At 46.6% G+C, this 22,171-nt stretch overlaps 2 protein-coding genes across 2 annotated transcripts; one reads left to right on the forward strand and one right to left on the reverse strand.

Annotated features, from left to right (window-relative positions):
* Positions 1–2,090: 2,090 nt before the first annotated feature.
* LOC311146579 (dexamethasone-induced Ras-related protein 1-like) lies at positions 2,091–3,500 on the forward strand (the record flags this gene model as incomplete). Its single annotated transcript, XM_084183096.1, has 2 exons — positions 2,091–2,778; positions 2,974–3,500. 2 exons carry the CDS (start codon positions 2,091–2,093, stop codon positions 3,498–3,500), a joined length of 1,215 nt encoding a protein of 404 aa, XP_084039222.1.
* A 7,502-nt stretch (positions 3,501–11,002) lies between these two features.
* On the reverse strand, positions 11,003–21,943 carry LOC311106181 (radical S-adenosyl methionine domain-containing protein 1, mitochondrial-like). Its single transcript, XM_084148497.1, has 11 exons — positions 21,550–21,943; positions 20,968–21,101; positions 20,072–20,276; positions 18,939–19,161; positions 18,442–18,584; positions 17,847–17,910; positions 17,539–17,686; positions 13,122–13,176; positions 12,601–12,704; positions 11,238–11,340; positions 11,003–11,148 (listed from the first exon to the last, which is right to left on the reverse strand). Exons 1-11 carry the CDS (start codon positions 21,691–21,693, stop codon positions 11,083–11,085), a joined length of 1,389 nt encoding a protein of 462 aa, XP_084004623.1. The 5' UTR covers positions 21,694–21,943; the 3' UTR covers positions 11,003–11,082.
* Between the last annotated feature and the right edge of the window lie 228 nt (positions 21,944–22,171).

Here is a 22,171-nt window from a genome sequence, read left to right on the forward strand (position 1 = left end):
GAAAGGTGGATTTTTAGAAGTAGAAGCTCAAACTGTTTGGGCACAGACCTGGATAGTATGATAGAGCTCTGCAGGCTATCTCTACAGTAGATTGCAACCCCACCCCCTTTGGCAGTTCTATCGAGACGGAAAATGTTGTAGTTGGGGATGGACATTTCTGAATTTTTGGTGGCCTTCCTAAGCCAGGATTCAGACTGCTAGAACATCAGGGTTGGCGGAGTGTGCTAACGCAGTGAATAACTCAAACTTAGGGAGGAGGCTTCTGATGTTAACGTGCAAGAAACCAAGGCTTTTACGGTTACAGAAGTCAACAAATGATAACGCCTGGGGAGTAGGAGTGATACTGGGGGCTACAGGGCCTGGGTTAACCTCTACATCACCAGAGGAACTGAGGAGGAGTAGAATAAGGATATGGCTATAGGCTTTAAGAACTGGTCTTCTAGTGCGTTGGGTACAGAGAAAAAAAGGGGCAGATTTCCGGGCATTGTAGAATAGATTCAGGGCATTATGTACAGACAAGGATATGGAAGGATATGAGTACAGTGGAGGTAAACCTAAGCGTTGGGTAACGATGAAAGAGATAGCATCACTGGAGGCACCGATTGAGTCGGTCTCCGCGTGTATGGGGGGTGGGACAAAGGAGCTGTCTAAGGCAGGTTGAGCTGGGCTAGGGGCTCTACAGTGAAATAGTACAATAAGAAATAACCAAAACAGCAATAAGCAAGGCATATTGACATGGGAGAGAGGCATAAAGCAATCACAGGTGTTATTCGAGAGAGCTAAGACAACTGCTGGTAATGGCGACAAAGTTTGGGCTGAGGCTAAACATAAACAGGATGCTGTACCGTATAAAGGAACAGTCCAGCAGGCATCAGCTGTATAGCTGAGTTATCATAAGGTCCGGTGAACCGCAATAGGAGAGTTCGGAGGTAGTTTGGGGGTTGCTACAGCACTGGCGAGCAAGAGGCCCGGCTTGCGTGTGCTAGCGGGCTGGGGCTAGCAGATGGATCTTCGTGGTCGACGTCGTAACGGGAAGCCTGTTGAAACCACATCAGACGATTTAGTCGGCAAACCAGTCGTGTTGGATTGGCGGGGCTCCGTGTCAACACTAGGAGGTCCCGTCCGGTTGACAGAGAGGTAGCTGGGATGTGGGCCTGGCTCGAGGCTAGCTCAAGGCTAACTGGTGCTTGCTAAGGGGCAATGGTAATTAGCCAACGACAACAGCCATTTGGTTGCAGCTAGCTGGTTGCGATGATCCGGCGCTAGGGTCCAGTGATTCCGGCAGAAAATCCGATATGCTCTGGGTCGATAGCACGCTGTGCAGACTGGCTGACAAATTGTCCAGGCCAGAGCTAGAGCTGGCTGGTGGGTAGTGCAGGCCACAGACAATGGTGAAGATGCTAACGGTGGCTAATAGCAAGTAGCTAGCTCTAATCTAATCTCTAATTATACCCCATATATCCCTAATTATACCCCATTTCATCACCTTTATTATTTTTAAAAATGTTTTGATGATTTTATAACCTTTTCCCTGATAAAGGTACATGTTATTTTATTTTTTACAACCATTACATGTAGTCAAGAAACATTGCTGTTGTAGTTCAGTCAAGTTCTTCCTTCCAATGTAGGATCAATGTGTCTCTGTCCAGCACTGCTCAGATCCTTATTTTCAGCACTGCTTCCATCTCTAGCTGTGATCCATCACTAACTGTGCTCCATCTCTAACTGTGCTCCATCTCTAACTGTGCTCCATCCCTAGCTGTGCTCCATCCTCCTTTGTCATGGGCTTCCCTGACATGTGCAGAAGCCCTGAAAGTTATTGCATTGTATTAATTACATTTAATAAAGGATTGGAAGGCTATAGCCTTCACCTGACTGATATCATATGAACACAGTTATTTCTATGATACTACTATAAAAGGAGCGGAGTGTTGATGCGGTGTGAAGATTCTATCTAATGACGTAGCAACCAATCTGTCCGTCCAGACACTATAAATACCCGCGCCGACGCTCCTCTCTGCACACTCCAATGCAACACAACACATGGGGAAGCAACAGGTGTAACATAACTGTAACAACAGACATTCCGGATGATCCCCGTGCCTGGAAGGAACATGGAGGTGAACACAACAGAGAAAGTAGTCTACCTTTCCGTTGATGGCACCGCCGACACGTTCAGCTCTTGTGCCACTGCCGGACATCCACCGACCCAGCTCAACATGGACGATAATTTTGAACAACAAACGATTTCCAACCAGCTTCCCAATGTTAAAGTCACAGGTGTCAACTGTCAATCACCTACAATCCTCATGCAATACAAAAAGGTCTCAAACATGACCAAGGCGAGTAAAGGGATATTTAAAACGGTCACTGAGCACTGGAGACACACCAACAAGAAGACGAGGGTGGTCCGGTCTTCCAGCACGGGGACCACTCGCGCTACATCCTCGGAAAGGTTCCCCAAAAGAAGATCCTTCGACCCGCTAGCGACGTTGAAGCTCCCGGACCAAACTCCATGCACCGCGCCACTGGAGGAGCTGCGCCTCACCAAGCCCCGTAACTGCCGCCGCGTTGTAGTCCTCGGCGCGCCCAGAGTGGGCAAGACGAACATTCTCAGGCGGTTCCTGAACGACGGGTTCGAGGAACAGTACGAGCCGACGGCAGAAGACTTCCACAGGAAGTTGTACCAGATCCGAGGAGAAACCTATCAGATTGATATCCTGGACGCAGCGAAGGAGAGAGACTTCCCCGCTAGACGGAGGCTGTCCATACTGACAGGTGTGTAGGTTATGAGTGTATAGGCTATTGACTTTGTATAGATCTAATGCATTGAGTTGGACAATGAAAAGTGTTTTGTGTACATTGCATTTGCCTTTGCATAGCCTTGATCTAATACATTGAGTTGGAAAATTAATGTGGGTGTTTTTTTTGCATTTAATCAAATCACTAAATCTGTACTCTTCCCTCCAACAGGTGACATATTTCTCCTGGTGTTCAGTGTGGATGACAGAGACTCCTTCAAAGAGGTGTACACACTGCGCAAAGAGATAATAGCAGCCAAGACCAAGCTGATGAAGCTTAAAGAGAATGCCCGGGTTCCCATAGTGATATGCGGCAACAAAGTGGACTTAGAGGCGGAGAGGGTCATCGGTCGTCCGGAGATGTTCCAAGCTCTTGGAGAGGACACGGCGCTCTTCGAGACATCAGCCAAAGACAGTACCAGTCTAGAAGAGATGTTCGAAGCCCTCGTCAAGCTAGGCGGTCTCCCTACCGAGACGCGTCCGTCTCAGCACTGCGAGATCTCCATCCGTACCTACCAGGCGCTGAGCACCAGCAGAAGCCGTTGTGGCAGACGTAGCCGTGCGTTGGTTCCAAACGCGCCATGCGGTGCGGTGTACCCACTGGCCCGCCGCCCCAGCTTTAACAGCGACCTACAGCGGGTAATGGGCCCCAGTCCCACTAAACGGAGCAAACCCATAGAGAAGTGTCAAATTCAATGAATTGAGGGACTTCTCAGTACAATAAACATATTGTAGTATTACAATATATAACCATTATGTCAAGAGTTATACTCTGCTTTAGGCAACTGGCTGGACCAGTTGAGCCAACTATGTAAATGTTATTTTCTTTGTGTACTGTGAAATAAATACAAAATATATTATCATATTGATATGAGTTTTGTTGTGATATTTTAGTTAGCCTATCATTTTACACTTTAGTCAATTTGCAGACGCCCAGAGCGACATTCAACTGAGTTAGTAGGAAAAAAACAACTATCATAGACAATTTTACACAAGTAATTGATATCAAACAATTTATCAGCTGAGCTACAAAGCTTCATATCAAATACGTAGGATTACCATTTATGGACAGATTCAGAGGGAAAGTATGTGGGTGGTAAAAGCCTGCCGGGTGCTATGTTCTATAACATCTCTCCGGTGGGCACGTCAGTTCTCTACTTTCTGTTAGAAGCTCAAGGCAATGCTTTGAGTGTGGAGCATTTCCGAGTGAATGCAATGCGCGCCACCCCCCACCCACACAATCCAGAGCTTTCTATTGCAATGAAACGCTCTTAATGACGTCACTTAATCGTGTTCAATTAACCATAGAATTTACACAATTACGCATAGCCATAGTATCAGCACGGAAGTGGGAGTGCTTTTATAGGTCGGCATAATTATAAATGCCAGGGTTATTAAGTTGATTACCAAATATTGAAATAAACAGGCCTACAGTATTTCCATGGGGAAATGTGAATGTGATATTTTCCATCCTCTCCGTTTCAGCACCATGGACAGGACGTACCAAAATGTGAGTTCATACAGGAGTAGTTCTAAGGGAAACATGATCAAATATTAACCGTCACTCATTAAATACTTGTGGGTACCATGTCGTTAACTGTGAATACTGCAGTTCCAATGTAGAGCCGAAAGTCTCCCTTGTGACAGACAAACTGCATATAATTCCTTTTGGGGCAAGTAGACAAAACCATTAACTCTGAATGTGAAAACATTGAGAGAGAGAAAGAGAGAGAGCACAACGCCCTGCAGACTTAGGCTACATCCATGGCAAGACATATATTTCAGAAGACATATTATTCTAAAACATGATTCTATTAATTTATTTTATGATAGAGCTTACAGTCGTGCCCTTGTCTAAAGCAAAGGTTCACCACATTGAATTTCCTTTAATTATAAAAAACTAATAAAAATAAACAGATTGTTTATCAAAAGAACTCATCGGAACACTCAAACACTGTGACGTGGTAATTGAAGAGTTTCATTCCAAAACGCTATATATCCATTTTCAGAAATGTTGGTAAATTAGCTTTTATTGTTTAAAGAAATGTGTTTGTTTTTTCACTATCTAATCACTCATGCCATTGTTCAATGACAGACGTGTTTAGTTTAAAATCACCTGTTTCATTTCAGAAACAAATAATCATGTTTTTTCTCTCTACAAATTCTATATATCCGCCTCACTCTCAGAGAAATAAGTAGTACTTTAAGTTTTACACAGTCAAATGTAACAAATAACTTTTTTATATATTAAAAGAATTGAAAAAAATGATACATTTGTGATATCAAAAAGAAAGAAAAAGTAAACAATTATTCAATACAGTAATATGAGATCTGTATGTAAAACATTTACATTTCAAATCGTAGTCATTTAGCAAATGCTCTTATCCAGTGCAGCTTACAGTAAGTGCATTAAATCTTAAAATATGGTGAGACAACCACATATCAGTCAAATATACAGGATAGGAACATAACGACCGGGAGACCCATGGGGCGGCGCACAATTGGCCCAGCGTCGTCCAGGGTAGGGGAGGGAATGGCCGGCAGGGGATGTAGCTCAGTTGGTAGAGCATGGCGTTTGCAACGCCAGGGTTGTGGGTTCGATAAAATAATGTATGCGCTAACTGTAAGTCGCTCTGGATAAGAGCGTCTGCTAAATGACTAAAATGTAAATGTAATAACATTCCAGCTAAACAATGTATAGTGTTTAGCATAAAAAACGTTTTAATATACATCTAAAATCTATGAATTAAAAAAAATATGAGAACAAGAATATTTTACACACATGAAGGTACCCACCCATAAGCAATCATTTCTGATGAAAAAACACAAATGTGAAAATTTGGTGGCTATAGTGTTTTGGAAATTAACTCTTCAATTATTGATGCAATTAAAAGGCTGTGGTTCAATACTATTCTTCATATAGAATGTATCATTCTATGAGTCTGCTTGGTACATTGGGTCATAGAGCCGCATCAATGAACGACTCACTTGTATTCATTGGGTCCTTGTCAACAGCCTCCAGATTTGACCGCACGTGCAGATGCTCCACATGTGCCTTAGCTGTTGAAATGCAAAAACTCAGCAGCACCTTGTAGGAGTGGTGAACATTACCCAGCACTGTCAGTACTGTTAAACATCCACTCACATTACTGCTAATCATTCATACAAATATCTCTGAAGAACAGAGCAGCAAAACAACACTAACATAGGCATAACGATACCAAGGAGGGCTCCTAAATGGCACCCTATTCCCTACATAGTGCACTACTTTAAACCAGAACCCTATGGGCCCTGGTCAAAAGTAGTGCACTACATAGGGAATAGGGTGCCATATGTGACCGACTTACACTGCACTATACAGCACGTGATCTGGCTTCACATGAAGAGCTGAAAAGACCCTGGACTCGATGAATTTCACAAAGGACTCTTTTTATAATGGCCGCCTTCTCTCCTTCTCTATACAGGTAAACAAAGGGCCTTGAAATCGTCAGAGAAACACAAAAGTGGAAAACATGAGTTTGGAGTAATAGGCAGAGAAGCAGAGAGATCTAATTCCCACATGCTCCATTTAAAATGATAGCTACATCAAATTACATTAATGTCCTTACATGGAGACATGGAGAGACAGAGACATGGAGAGACAGAGACATGGAGAGACGGAGACATGGAGAGACGGAGACATGGAGAGACGGAGACATGGAGAGACAGAGACACGGAGAGACGGAGACATGGAGATACGGAGACATGGAGAGACAGAGACATGGAGAGACGGAGACATGGAGAGACGGAGACATGGAGAGACAGAGACATGGAGAGACGGAGACATGGAGAGACAGAGACATGGAGAGACGGAGACATGGAGAGACAGAGACATGGAGAGACAGAGACATGGAGAGACAGACACATGGAGAGACAGAGATATGGAGAGACAGAGACATGGAGAGACAGAGACATGGAGAGACAGAGACATGGAGAGACGGAGACATGGAGAGACAGAGATATGGAGAGACAGAGACGGAGACATGGAGAGACAGAGACATGGAGAGACAGAGACATGGAGAGACAGAGACATGGAGAGACGGAGATATGGAGAGACGGAGACATGGAGAGACGGAGACATAGAGAGACGGAGACATAGAGAGACAGAGATATGGAGAGACAGAGATATGGAGAGACAGAGACGGAGACATGGAGAGACAGAGACATGGAGAGACAGAGACATGGAGAGACGGAGACATGGAGAGACAGAGACATGGGGAGACATGGAGAGACAGAGACATGGAGAGACAGAGACATGGAGAGACAGAGACATGGAGAGACGGAGACATGGAAACATGGAGAGACGGAGACATGGAGAGACGGAGACATGGAGAGACAGAGACATGGAGAGACAGAGACATGGAGAGACAGAGACACGGAGAGACGGAGACATGGAGATACGGAGACATGGAGAGACGGAGACATGGAGATACGGAGACATGGAGAGACAGAGACATGGAGAGATGGAGACATGGAGAGACGGAGACATGGAGAGACAGAGACATGGAGAGACAGAGACATGGAGAGACAGAGACACGGAGAGACGGAGACATGGAGATACGGAGACATGGAGAGACAGAGACATGGAGAGACGGAGACATGGAGAGACGGAGACATGGAGATACGGAGACATGGAGAGACAGAGACATGGAGAGATGGAGACATGGAGAGACGGAGACATGGAGAGACAGAGACATGGAGAGACAGAGACATGGAGAGACAGAGACACGGAGAGACGGAGACATGGAGATACGGAGACATGGAGAGACAGAGACATGGAGAGACGGAGACATGGAGAGACGGAGACATGGAGATACGGAGACATGGAGAGACAGAGACATGGAGAGATGGAGACATGGAGAGACGGAGACATGGAGAGACAGAGACATGGAGAAACAGAGACATGGAGAGACAGAGACACGGAGAGACGGAGACATGGAGATACAGAGACATGGAGAGACGGAGACATGGAGAGACGGAGACATGGAGAGACAGAGACATGGAGAGACGGAGACATGGAGAGACAGAGATATGGAGAGACAGAGACAGAGACATGGAGAGACAGAGACATGGAGAGACAGAGACATGGAGAGACAGACACATGGAGAGACAGAGATATGGAGAGACAGAGACATGGAGAGACAGAGACATGGAGAGACGGAGACATGGAGAGACGGAGACATGGAGAGACGGAGACATGGAGAGACGGAGATATGGAGAGACAGAGACGGAGACATGGAGAGACAGAGACATGGAGAGACAGAGACATGGAGAGACAGAGACATGGAGAGACGGAGACATGGAGAGACGGAGACATGGAGAGACGGAGACATGGAGAGACGGAGACATGGAGAGACAGAGATATGGAGAGACAGAGATATGGAGAGACAGAGACGGAGATATGGAGAGACAGAGACATGGAGAGACGGAGACATGGAGAGACGGAGACATGGAGAGACGGAGACATGGAGAGACAGAGACATGGAGAGACAGAGACATGGAGAGACGGAGACATGGAGAGACGGAGACATGGAGAGACAGAGACATGGAGAGACAGAGACATGGAGAGACAGAGACATGGAGAGACAGAGACATGGAGAGACGGAGACATGGAGAGACGGAGACATGGAGAGACAGAGACGGAGACATGGAGAGACGGAAACATGGAGAGACGGAGACATGGAGAGACAGAGACATGGAGAGACAGAGACATGGAGAGACAGAGACATGGAGAGACGGAGACATGGAGAGACGGAGACATGGAGAGACAGAGACATGGAGAGACAGAGACACGGAGAGACGGAGACATGGAGATACGGAGACATGGAGAGACAGAGACATGGAGAGACGGAGACATGGAGAGACGGAGACATGGAGAGACAGAGACATGGAGAGACGGAGACATGGAGAGACAGAGATATGGAGAGACAGAGACGGAGACATGGAGAGACAGAGACATGGAGAGACAGAGACATGGAGAGACAGACACATGGAGAGACAGACACATGGAGAGACAGACACATGGAGAGACAGAGATATGGAGAGACAGAGACATGGAGAGACAGAGACATGGAGAGACAGAGACATGGAGAGACGGAGACATGGAGAGACGGAGACATGGAGAGACAGAGATATGGAGAGACAGAGACGGAGACATGGAGAGACGGAGACATGGAGAGACAGAGACATGGAGAGACAGAGACATGGAGAGACAGAGACATGGAGAGACAGAGACATGGAGAGACGGAGACATGGAGAGACGGAGACATGGAGAGACAGAGATATGGCGAGACAGAGATATGGAGAGACAGAGACGGAGACATGGAGAGACAGAGACATGGAGAGAGAGACATGGAGAGACGGAGACATGGAGAGACAGAGACATGGAGAGACGGAGACATGGAGAGACGGAGACATGGAGAGACAGAGACATGGAGAGACGGAGACATGGAGAGACGGAGATATGGAGAGACAGAGACGGAGACATGGAGAGACGGAAACATGGAGAGACGGAGACATGGAGAGACGGAGACATGGAGAGACAGAGACATGGAGAGACAGAGACATGGAGAGACAGAGACATGGAGAGACAGAGACATGGAGAGACGGAGACATGGAGAGACGGAGACATGGAGAGACGGAGATATGGAGAGACAGAGACGGAGACATGGAGAGACGGAAACATGGAGAGACGGAGACATGGAGAGACAGAGACATGGAGAGATGGAGACATGGAGAGACGGAGACATGGAGAGACGGAGACATGGAGAGACAGAGACATGGAGAGACAGAGACATGGAGAGACGGAGACATGGAGAGACAGAGACATGGAGAGACAGAGACATGGAGAGACGGAGACATGGAGAGACAGAGACATGGAGAGACGGAGACGGAGACATGGAGAGACAGAGACATGGAGAGACAGAGACATGGAGAGACAGAGACATGGAGAGACAGAGACATGGAGAGACAGAGATATGGAGAGACAGAGACGGAGACATGGAGAGACGGAGACATGGAGAGACGGAGACATGGAGAGACAGAGACATGGAGAGACGGAGACATGGAGAGACAGAGACATGGAGAGACAGAGACATGGAGAGACAGAGACATGGAGAGACGGAGACATGGAGAGACAGAGATATGGAGAGACAGAGACGGAGACATGGAGAGACAGAGACATGGAGAGACGGAGACATGGAGAGACGGAGACATGGAGAGACGGAGACATGGAGAGACAGAGACATGGAGAGACGGAGACATGGAGAGACAGAGACATGGAGAGACGGAGACATGGAGAGACAGAGACATGGAGAGACGGAGACATGGAGAGACGGAGACATGGAGAGATGGAGACATGGAGACATGGAGAGACGGAGATATGGAGAGACAGAGACGGAGACATGGAGAGACGGAAACATGGAGAGACGGAGACATGGAGAGACAGAGACATGGAGAGACAGAGACATGGAGAGACGGAGACATGGAGAGACAGAGACATGGAGAGACAGAGACATGGAGAGACGGAGTATTGGAGAGACAGAGACATGGAGAGACGGAGACATGGAGAGACAGAGACATGGAGAGACGGAGACATGGAGAGACAGAGACATGGAGAGACGGAGACATGGAGAGACGGAGACATGGAGAGACGGAGATATGGAGAGACAGAGACGGAGACATGGAGAGACGGAGACATGGAGAGACGGCAACCCACACTACATAGACACAGCTGATATTGTGTGCATTCCAAATGGCATCCTTTTCCCTATGTTGTGGTACTGTCTTCAGGCTTCAACAATACGCTCCAGTCTACAGTGTTGTGGTGCTGTCTTCAGGCTTCAACAATACGCTCCAGTCTACAGTGTTGTGGTGCTGTCTTCAGGCTTCAACAATACGCTCCAGTCTACAGTGTTGTGGTGCTGTCTCCAGGCTTCAACAATACGCTCCAGTCTACAGTGTTGTGGTGCTGTCTCCAGGCTTCAACAATACGCTCCAGTCTACAGTGTTGTGGTGCTGTCTCCAGGCTTCAACAATACACTCCAGTCTACAGTGTTGTGGTGCTGTCTCCAGGCTTCAACAATACACTCCAGTCTACAGTGTTGTGGTGCTGTCTCCAGGCTTCAACAATACGCTCCAGTCTACAGTGTTGTGGTGCTGTCTCCAGGCTTCAACAATACGCTCCAGTCTCATAGTGGCTTCCAGGTAACTCTCCAGGATCTCTCTCTCTCCCCCCTCTCTGTCAGCCAGGCTTGGAGACTCTCCGTCCTCCATCTCTCTGGTCTCCTACGCTGGACACCCTGGCCTGCTGCTGGAGCCCCTGGGTGATGTGGGTCTCCAGACACCCTGGCCTGCTGCTGGAGCCCCTGGGTGATGTGGGCCTCCAGACACCCTGGCCTGCTGCTGGAGCCCCTGGGTGATGTGGGCCTCCAGCTCCAGTAGCAGGGTGGGTAACATGCTGTCCATTAAGGCCAGACCCTGCCACGAGCACCGCAGACCCCTACACAGAAGACAAAAAGGGGTTGTCAGTGTTTCCCAAACTCTGTCCTGGGGACCCCAAGGGGTGCACGTTTTGGTTTGTGCCCTAGCACTACACAGCTGATTCAAATAATCAAAGCTTGATGATGAGTTGGTTATTTGAATCAGCTGTATAGTGGGGGGGGAAACCCTGTGTTACTTAGAGACTCAAACAGACATGGAGATACAACCACTGGGTCCCACTTTAAACAGACCACAAGTTATCATTCTTAATGAAGCCCTCAAACTCTTTGTGAATGCTCTATAAAAAAGGCTTTATGAATTGTAGTTTGTTTAAAGTGGGACCAACTATTGTATACTTCCCAATAAACTGAAGAGAGAATTTTCTGAGCTCCTTCAATAATATAATAAAAAGTAAATACAGTGAGGGAAAAAAGTATTTGATCCCTCTGCAAAACATGACTTAGTACTTGGTGGCAAAACCCTTGTTGGCGATCACAGAGGTCAGACGTTTCTTGTAGTTGGCCACAAGGTTTGCACACATCTCAGGAGGGATTTTGTTCCACTCCTCTTTGCAGATCTTCTCAAAGTCATTAAGGTTTCGAGGCTTTTTGAGGTGTCTTTTATACAGGTATCAAACTGAGATTAGGAGCACTCCTAATCTCAGCTCGTTACCTGTATAACAGACACCTGGGAGCCAGAAATCTTTCTGATTGAGAGGGGTCAAATACTTATTTCCCTCATTAAAATGCAAATCAATTTATAACATTTTTGACATGCGTTTTTCTGGATTTTTTGTTGTTGTTATTCTGTCTCTCACTGTTCAAATAAACCTACCATTAAAAGTTATAGACTGATCATGTCTTTGTCAGTGGGCAAACATACAAAATCAGCAGGGGATCAAATACTTTTTCCCCTCACTGTATGACAGAACAGGATAAACAGGTTACCATTGGTTACCTGTCATCCAGGATTAGAAGGCCTGTCTGTTGAAGGTATGTGTTACCTGTCATCCAGGATTAGAAGGCCTATCTGTTGAAGGTCTGTGTTACCTGTCATCCAGGATTAGAAGGCCAGTCTGTTGAAGGTCTGGGTTACCTGTCATCCAGGATTAGAAGGCCTGTCTGTTGAAGGTCTGGGTTACCTGTCATCCAGGATTAGAAGGCCTGTCTGTTGAAAGTCTGGGTTACCTGTCATCCAGGATTAGAAGGCCTGTCTGTTGAAGGTCTGGGTTACCTGTCATCCAGGATTAGAAGGCCTGTCTGTTGAAAGTCTGGGTTACCTGTCATCCAGGATTAGAAGGCCTGTCTGTTGAAGGTCTTGTACTTCAGAGGATGAGCTGAGAATCTGGTGTAGATCTGCCCTGGGACTGAACAACTGCCAATGCTGCCGCAGAAATACCATGAATCAGAAACATAAACCCAGATGTAGACAGAAAGAAAGGTGAATCAGAATAGTGGTGTGCAACATACTGAACACAACGTACGGTTAGAACATGTTTTTGTCCATTGATGATGGACCCTATTGACACAAACAATGAATCTAGAAACAATTGAAACATCCTCTTGTTATAGCATCTACTGTGTGTATATACTGTTTAGTATGTGGACAGACTATGTAAACATAATCTGACCAAATGATGTGAGACTTTTGTTCTGGGATAACCAGGATTACCTGGTGAGTGATGCTGTCAATGTTCTGGGTTAACCAAGATTACCTGGTGAGTGATGCCGTCAATGTTCTGGGTTAACCAAGATTACCTGGTGAGTGATGCCGTCAATGTTCTGGGTTAACCAAGATTACCTGGTGAGTGATGCCGTCAATCAAACGCAGTCCCATGACCAACACTTCCTCCAATCTGCAATCAGAATAATAAAGTGAACAAGTTGCTACAGTATATCTGCCATGCTGTGAGTAAGGAAGCCTTGTCCAAGCCAGAATGGCCCATAGGGCAGGATTTCCTGTTTCTGTAGCGTGAGCGCTTGATGTACAAATCCCATGCTATGAGTGAGTCTGGAGTATTGTTGGAAGTATGCTATTAACGTGCAGCACCGTATGAACTCTGCAGGTGAACAGTTTTATTGAAAGTAGACCATTAACGTGCAGCACCGTATGAACTCTGCAGGTGAACAGTCTGAAGCAGACAGTAGATCAGCTGACTCACAGTCAACCAGTATGTTCATACCGTCTATTGGCTGATATGGGACTTACAGCGTTATTTTATTTTATTTTATTTCACCTTTATTTAACCAGGTAAGCCAGTTGAGAACAAGTTCTCATTTACAACTGCGACCTGGCCAAGATAAAGCAAAGCAGTGCGATAAAAACAACAACACAGAGTTACATATGGGGTAAAACAAAACATAAAGTCAAAAATACAACAGAAAGATATATATACAGTGTGTGCAAATGTAGCAAGTTATGGAGGTAAGGCAATAAATAGGCTATAGTGCAAAATAATTACAATTAGTATTAACACTGGAATGATAGATGTGCAAGAGATGATGTGCAAATAGAGATACTGGGGTACAAATGAGCAAAATAAATAACAATATAGGGATGAGGTAGTTGGGCGGGCTAATTTCAGATGGGCTGTGTACAGGTGCAGTGATCGGTAAGGTGCTCTGACAACTGATGCTTAAAGTTAGTGAGGGAGATAAGAGTCTCCAGCTTCAGAGATTTTTGCAATTTGTTCCAGTCATTGGCAGCAGAGAACTGGAAGGAATGGCGGCCAAAGGAGGTGTTGGCTTTGGGGATGACCAGTGAGATATACCTGCTGGAGCGCATACTACGGGTGGGTGTTGCTATGGTGACCAATGAGCTAAGATAAGGCGGGGATTTGCCTAGCAGTGATTTATAGATGGCCTGGAGCCAGTGGGTTTGCCAACGAATATGTAGTGAGGACCAGCCAACAATAGCGTACAGGTCACAGTGGTGGGTAGTATATGGGGCTTTGTTTTTTTATTTATTTGCTGAGTAGAGTGTTGGAGGCTATTTTGTAAATGACATCGCCGAAGTCAAGGATCGGTAGGATAGTCAGTTTTACGAGGGCATGTTTGGCAGCATGAGTGAAGGAGGCTTTGTTGCGAAATAGGAAACCGATTCTAGATTTAACTTTGGATTGGAAATTCTTAATGTGAGTCTGGAAGGAGAGTTTACAGTCTAACCAGACACCTAGGTATTTGTAGTTGTCCACATACTCTAGGTCAGACCCGTTGAGAGTAGTGATTCTAGTCGGGTGGGCGGGTGCAAGCAGCGTTCGGTTGAAGAGCATGCATTTAGTTTTACTAGTGTTTAAGAGCAGTTGGAGGCTACTGAAGGAGTGTTGTATGGCATTGAAGCTCGTTTGGAGGTTTGTTAACACAGTGTCCAATGAAGGGCCAGATGTATACAAAATGGTGTCGTCTGCGTAGAGGTGGATCTGAGAGTCACCAGCAGCAAGAGCGACATCATTGATATACACAGAGAAAAGAGTCGGCCCAAGAATTGAACCCTGTGGCACCCCCATAGAGACTGCCATAGGTCCAGACAACAGGCCCTCCGATTTGACACATTGAACTCTATCTGAGAAGTAGTTGGTGAACCAGGCGAGGCAGTCATTTGAGAAACCAAGGCTATTTAGTCTGCCAATAAGAATGCGGTGGTTGACAGAGTCGAAAGCCTTGGCCAGGTCGATGAAGACGGCTGCACAGTACTGTCTATTATCGATCGCGGTTATAATATCGTTTAGGACCTTGAGCGTGGCTGAAGTGCACCCATGACCAGCTCGGAAACCGGATTGCATAGCGGAGAAGGTACGGTGGGATTCGAAATGGTCGGTGATCTGTTTGTTAACTTGGCTTTCAAAAACTTTCGAAAGGCAGGGCAGGATGGATATGGGTCTGTAACAGTTTGGATCTAGAGTGTCACCCCCTTTGAAGAGGGGGATGACCGCGGCAGCTTTCCAGTCTCTGGGGATCTCAGACGTTACGAAAGAGGTTGAACAGGCTAGTAATAGGGGTTGCAACAATTTCGGCGGCTAGTTTTAGAAAGAAAGGGTCCAGATTGTCTAGCCCAGATGATTTGTAGGGGTCCAGATTTTGCAGCTCTTTCAGAACATCAGCTTTCTGGATTTGTGTGAAGGAGAAGCGGGGGGGGGGCATGGGCAAGTTGCAGCGGAGGGTGCAGAGCTGGTGGCCGGGGTAGTGGTAGCCAGGTGGAAAGCATGGCCAGCCGTAGCAAAATGCTTGTTGAAATTCTCGATTATTGTAGATTTATCGGTGGTGATAGTGTTTCCTAGCCTCAGTGCAGTGGGCAACTGGGAGGAAGTGCTCTTATTCTCCATGGACTTTACAGTGTCCCAAAACTTTTTGGAGTTAGTACTACAGGATGCAAATTTCTGTTTGAAAAAGTTAGCCTTTGCTTTCCTAACTGCTTGTGTATATTGGTTCCTAACTTCCCTGAAAAGTTGCATATCGCGGGGGCTATTTGATGCTAATGCAGTACGCCACAGGATGTTTTTGTGCTGGTCAAGGGCAGTCAAGTCTGAGGAGAACCAGGGGCTATATCTGTTCTTAGTTCTGAATTTGTTGAATGGGGCATGCTTATTTAAGATTGAGAGGAAAGCACTTTTAAAGAACAACCAGGCATCCTCTACTGACGGAATGAGATCTATATCCATCCAGGATACCTGGGCCAGGTCAATTAGGAAGGCCTGCTCGCTGAAGTGTTTTTGGGAGCGTTTGACAGTGATGAGGGGTGGTCGTTTGACCGCGTACCCATTACGGACGCAGGCAATAAGGCAGTGATCGCTCAGATCCTGGTTGAAGACAGTGGAGGTGTATTTAGAGGGTAAGTTAGTCAGGATGATATCTATGAGGGTACCCATGTTTATGGATTTAGGGTTGTACCTGGTAGGTTCGTTGATAATTTGTGTGAGATTGAGGGCATCTAGTTTAGATTGTAGGATGGCCGGGGTGTTAAGCATTTCCCAATTTAGGTCACCAAGCAGTACGAACTCTGAGGATAGATGGGGGGCAATCAATTCACATATGGTGTCCAGGGCACAGCTGGGGGCTGAGGGGGGTCTGTAGCAAGCGGCAACAGTGAGAGATTTATTTCTGTAAAGGTGGATTTTTAGAAGTAGAAGCTCAAACTGTTTGGGCACAGACCTGGATAGTATGATAGAGCTCTGCAGGCTATCTCTACAGTAGATTGCAACTCCACCCCCTTTGGCAGTTCTATCTAGACGGAAAATGTTATAGTTGGGGATGGAAATTTCAGAATTTTTGGTGGCCTTCCTAAGCCAGGATTCAGACACTGCTAGAACATCAGGGTTGGCGGAGTGTGCTAACACAGTGAATAACTCAAACTTAGGAAGGAGGCTTCTGATATTTACGTGCAGAAAACCAAGGCTTTTACGGTTACAGAAGTCAACAAATGAAAGCTCCTGGGGAGTAGGAGTGATACTGGGGGCTGCAGGGCCTGGGTTAGCCTCTACATCACCAGAGGAACAGAGGAGTACTAGAATAAGGATACGACTAAAGGCTTTAAGAACTGGTCTTCTAGTGCATTGGGTACATAGAATAAAGGGGGCAGTTCTCCGGGCATTGTAGAAAAGATTCAGGGCATTATGTACAGAAAAGGATATGGAAGGATATGAGTACAGTTAAGGTAAACCTAAGCGTTGGGTAACAATGAAAGAGATAGCATCACTGGAGGCACCGATTGAGCCGGTCTCGGCGTGTATGGGGGGTGGAACAAAGGAACTATTTGAGGCAGTTTGAGAGGGACTTGGGGTTCTACAGTGAAATTGTATAATAAGAACTAACCCAAACAGCAATAGGCAAGGCATATTGACATGGGAGAGAGGCATAAAGCAATCACAGGTGTTATTAGAGAGAGCTAAGACAACAACTGGTAATAGCGATAAAGTTTGGGCTGAGGCTAAACAGGACAGGGTACAGTGTAAAGGAACAGTCCAGCAGGCATCATGAAATGTGATAGTTTGTTATTCCTTATTTCCTGTGACGAGAACCTTATCGCGATTACGTGGCACAACACAATTTTCTGATTGTACAGACAGACCACTTAGAAGTAAAATCAAAGGTGAAAATAGTTATTTTACCCACTCATAGAACATCGATTATTAGTTTCATTCTGGAGTGGATTATCCCTTTAACGAGCAGCACGGTTTGAACTCTGCAGGTGAACAGCCTGAAGCGGAAAGTAGTTGACTCACAGTCCCAGGTGGGTGAGGGGTATCCTGCGTCGAGTCCCGTGACCCCTCTGCTGCACCTCTCTCACCCAGACATCAGGCTCCAGAGTCTGGGTACGGGCCTCTCGACATACACCCCCCTCTCCATGGGGGACGAAGCGACCATGGGCTCCTGGCAGACAGAAGAGTCCCACTTCAAATAAACAACCACTTATAAAGGCTTTATAGAGCATTCATAAAGGTGTTATACAGCATTCATAAAGTTGTTATAGAGCATTCATAAAGGTCTTATAGAGCATTCATAAAGCATTCATAAAGCACTATTAACTCACCAGGGCCCACTCCAAGGTACTGACTGGCCTTCCAGTAGCTCATATTGTGTTGGCTGATGGCACCCTTCAAAACAAACATAAAATACACAAGGTATATTACAGATGTGTCCCAACTGTAGCAGGTAATATTAATATTCAATAGTTACGACAACCAATACAGCACAGAGAATAGCCTGGTGTTTCTACTGCAGGGTTTTCTCCTAAAGGTGTTTCTACTGCAGGGTTTTCTCCTAAAGGTGTTTCTACTGCAGGGTTTTCTCCTAAAGGTGTTTCTACTGCAGGGTTTTCTCCTAAAGGTGTTTCTACTGCAGGGTTTTCTCCTAAAGGTGTTTCTACTGCAGGGTTTTCTCCTAAAGGTGTTTCTACTGCAGGGTTTTGTATTAAAGGTGTTTCTACTGCAGGGTTTTCTCCTAAAGGTGTTTCTACTGCAGGGTTTTCTCCTAAAGGTGTTTCTACTGCAGGGTTTTCTCCTAAAGGTGTTTCTACTGCAGGGTTTTCTACAGCAAGGTTTTCTGTTAAAGGTATTTCTACTAATGGCACAGTAGTAGGACAGACACAAGGACTCACACACACAGAGAGAGAGAGTAGAACTTACATTTCTTGCAAAGTTGGACACCTCATACTGCAGATAGCCTCTATTCTGAAGAATCCTCCTGGCAGATTCATACATGACAGCTGTGATGTCATCACTGGGCACGCTCAGTTGGCCTTTCTGAACCTGGCTGAAGAGCTGTGTGCCTGCAGTTGACATGTTTACATTGGAGTCATTTAGCAGCAGAAGCTCTTATCCAGAGTGACTTACAGTCAGTGCATATATTCATTTGGATACCTATTAGCTGTTACAATCACAACAGCTACTAATTCAACTACGGTAAGTAAAAACAACCACATATCACAGTCACTGCAAGTAAAAACCTTCTTCAGAATATCTGCAGGTTCAGTCTGCTGGGGGCAGTGTAGTGGTAGAGTTCCTGCTACTTCCTCTCATGTATCCTCTCCTCCATCTCCCCATCTCATGTTCTGATCTGTACATTAAACTTCTAAATACTCACGCACAAAAAAAACAATCAGTGTTTGTAAGAAAAGACATGCCTCTCTCCAGGGTCAGCTGGTACAGGGAGACGTGGTCATCACACACCGACAGCAGCTCATCCAATTCCAACTCCCAGGATGCAACGCTCTGACCAGGACGTCCGAACATGACGTCGACCGACACCCTGCCCGGGCAGAGCCTCCGAGCCTCCGCTACGGTCTGTAAAGCATGCTGAGTGTTATGGTCTCTCCCCAGAACCTTCAGGTCGTCGTCCCGGAGAGACTGTTGGTTGAAAAGAAGCAGACATATGAGAGACATGTTAGAACAGTGTTTCCCAAAGCTCTCCTTCAGCTCCCCAGTTCCACATATGAAAAGGACACTTGGTTCTCAGAACAAAGCTAGTGATCAGTAACTGACTGTTCAGAACAAAGCTAGTGATCAGTGACTGACTGTTCAGAACAAAGCTAGTGATCACTGACTGACTGTTCAGAACAAAGCTAGTGATCAGTGACTGACTGTTCAGAACAAAGCTAGTGATCAGTGACTGACTGACTTCAGAACAAAGCTAGTGATCAGTGACTGACTGACTTCAGAACAAAGCTAGTGATCAGTGACTGACTGTTCAGAACAAAGCTAGTGATCACTGACTGACTGTTCAGAACAAAGCTAGTGATCACTGACTGACTGTTCAGAACAAAGCTAGTGATCAGTAACTGACTGTTCAGAACAAAGCTAGTGATCAGTGACTGACTGTTCAGAACAAAGCCAGTGATCAGTGACTGACTCTTCAGAACAAAGCTAGTGATCAGTGACTGACTGTTCAGAACAAAGCTAGTGATCAGTGACTGACTGTGTTGCTTCATTCTAAAGGCTGCATCACACTCTTGTCCTCCTGGCCTTCTCCTCTCCTTTTCCTCTCCTTCTTTCCTTCTCCTTCTCCTCCTCTCCTTCTCCTCTCTTCTCCTCCTCCTCTCCTTCTCCTCTCCTTCTCTCTCCTTCTCCTCTTTCCAACATTAACAATGTTTTCTATTCTTTCAGTTTCCGTAGCAGAAAAGGTTTTATGGGATAGGGTTGCTAGCCTCCGCCTGACCATTCCCATTATGTACAGTAGAAGGATGTAATTCAACACTTCTGAGAATGCTTTCAGGAAATCTACTATGTGCAACTGACTGAATACCGGCCTTAATTGCACCTGCACTCCGATGGAAAAACGGTTGACGCCAGCATGGAGGAAGTTCTCCAACTTAGAGCTTCCTATGGGGGTGGGGTTGACCTCCAGAGTGACCTCCGCCTCCTCTGATAGGCCAGCGTGCCTGGCAACCGTCTCCAGGACCGCAGCAATGGCGGCGGGGTGGGCCAGGCTGGGAGTCCCGCCTCCAAAAAACACGGAGGTGATACTGAAGACGAGAGAGAGAAGAGAGACAGGGAGAGAGAGACAGGGAGAGAGAGAGAGACGGAGAGAGAGAGAGAGAGAGAGAGAAGAGAGAGAGACAGGGAGGGAGGAAGAGAGAGACAGGGAGGGAGGAAGAGAGAGACAGGGAGGGAGGGGGAGAGAGACAGGGAGGGAGGGGGAGAGAGACAGGGAGGGAGGGGGAGAGAGACAGGGAGGGAGGGAGAGAGAGAGAGACAGGGAGGGAGGGAGAGAGAGAGAGACAGAGAGCGAGGGAGAGAGACGGAGGGAGGGGGAGAGAGACAGGGAGAGTGGGGGAGAGAGACAGGGAGGGAGGGGGAGAGAGACAGGGAGGGAGGGGGAGAGAGAGGACAGGGAGAGAGAGAGGACAGGGAGAGAGAGAGGACAGAGAGAGAGAGAGAGAGAGAGAGAGAGAGAGAGAGAGAGAGAGAGAGAGATGTTAAAATAGAAGGAAGAAAAATGCTAAGACTCTTGACTTGGAGTTGAATTCCAGGAGGTGGAGGAGCAGCCTGAGTGAGTCTGAAATGGCACCCTATTCCCTATATAGTCAGCCTCAGGCACTCTGGAAATAGTGCACTGTATAGGGAATAGGGTGCCATTTCAGATGCACCCATGGAGACACTAAAGCTAAAGGCGATGGCACACAGAGGAGGGTTGAATTTAGACGGTAAACCTACCGGGACACCTGGCTGAGCTTTAGTAAGGTCTCGGTCTCCCGCTGGAGACACTCCAACATGACGTCCTGGTTGTCAGAGCGAGGGATGTACTTGTTGAAGTTACAGTAGGAGCATCTCTTCAGACAGTAGGGCCACTATGAACAGGAGAGGGTCAGGGTCAGGATCAGGGTTAGGGTTAGGGTTAGGGACAGGGTCAGGGTTGCAATTGTTGAAGTTACAGTAGACAGAGGAGGCTGGGGGGAGGAGCTATAGGAGGACAGGCTCATTGTAATGGCTGGAATGGAATCAAATGGAACTGTGTCAAACATGTTGTTCCCATGTGTTTGGCACCATTCCATTGATTCCATTCCAGCCATTATAATGAGCCCGTCCTCCTATAGCACCTCCCACCAGCCTCCTCTGCAGTAGGCGCATCTCCCCAGACAGTATGGCCACTGTGGGGTGGATGACACAAATGAGTTTGACTGACAAAGTGTTGGTTGAAATCGGCTCTCATTCATTCATTGCCTTTTGAGAGAAGGATAGATACCAGAAAGAAAGAGAGATAGAGAGATGCTCATTGAGTAGTCTACCAATACTCACGTGCACATAGAGTGAAGCCTCCGTTGAGAATGGTGGAGAGGAGAACCCGGCTAACTTGGAAACTGCACCACTCACTTCACTACTGAAACACCGACCCAAGCAGACCGTAGGCCCGCGGGCTGCTGTTAGAAATGCTTTCAGCATCCTTTCACTCAATATGTGAGCGAATGTCAGACAATCATTTCAAGTTGTTGCACTACAGCGTAATACAGTAGTACAGCGTAAGTTGGTTGCCCTTGAACTGTAACACCTACCACATGCAAGTCAAACTAACCGGTTATTTTGGTAACACCATATCGATTTATCTATCCGTGTTTTACCGCGGGCATAATCATGACATGACACAATGTAGCTAAAACGTTACTGTCCATAGACCGTGTAGTAGCAGAAGCAATAGCATGCGATCAACTTACTACCGCAACACACATCTAGAAACAGGAAGACAACAAACCGATTTCCGTTATATGTAATACCTACTACGACCAGACGGTGGTGCTGTTTCGTTTGATTTAAATTAGCCACTGAGCCGTACAGGCAGAATGATTGGTCATCCTGCCGTTAGTGTAACTGTATATAGAGACACGTGACCACTGAGCGCCATAATACAGCAGACTAATCTCAT

The sequence above is a fragment of the Coregonus lavaretus genome, assembly GCF_964263955.1.
Source record: "Coregonus lavaretus genome assembly, chromosome: 2".
Classification (NCBI taxonomy): Eukaryota; Metazoa; Chordata; class Actinopteri; order Salmoniformes; family Salmonidae; genus Coregonus; species Coregonus lavaretus.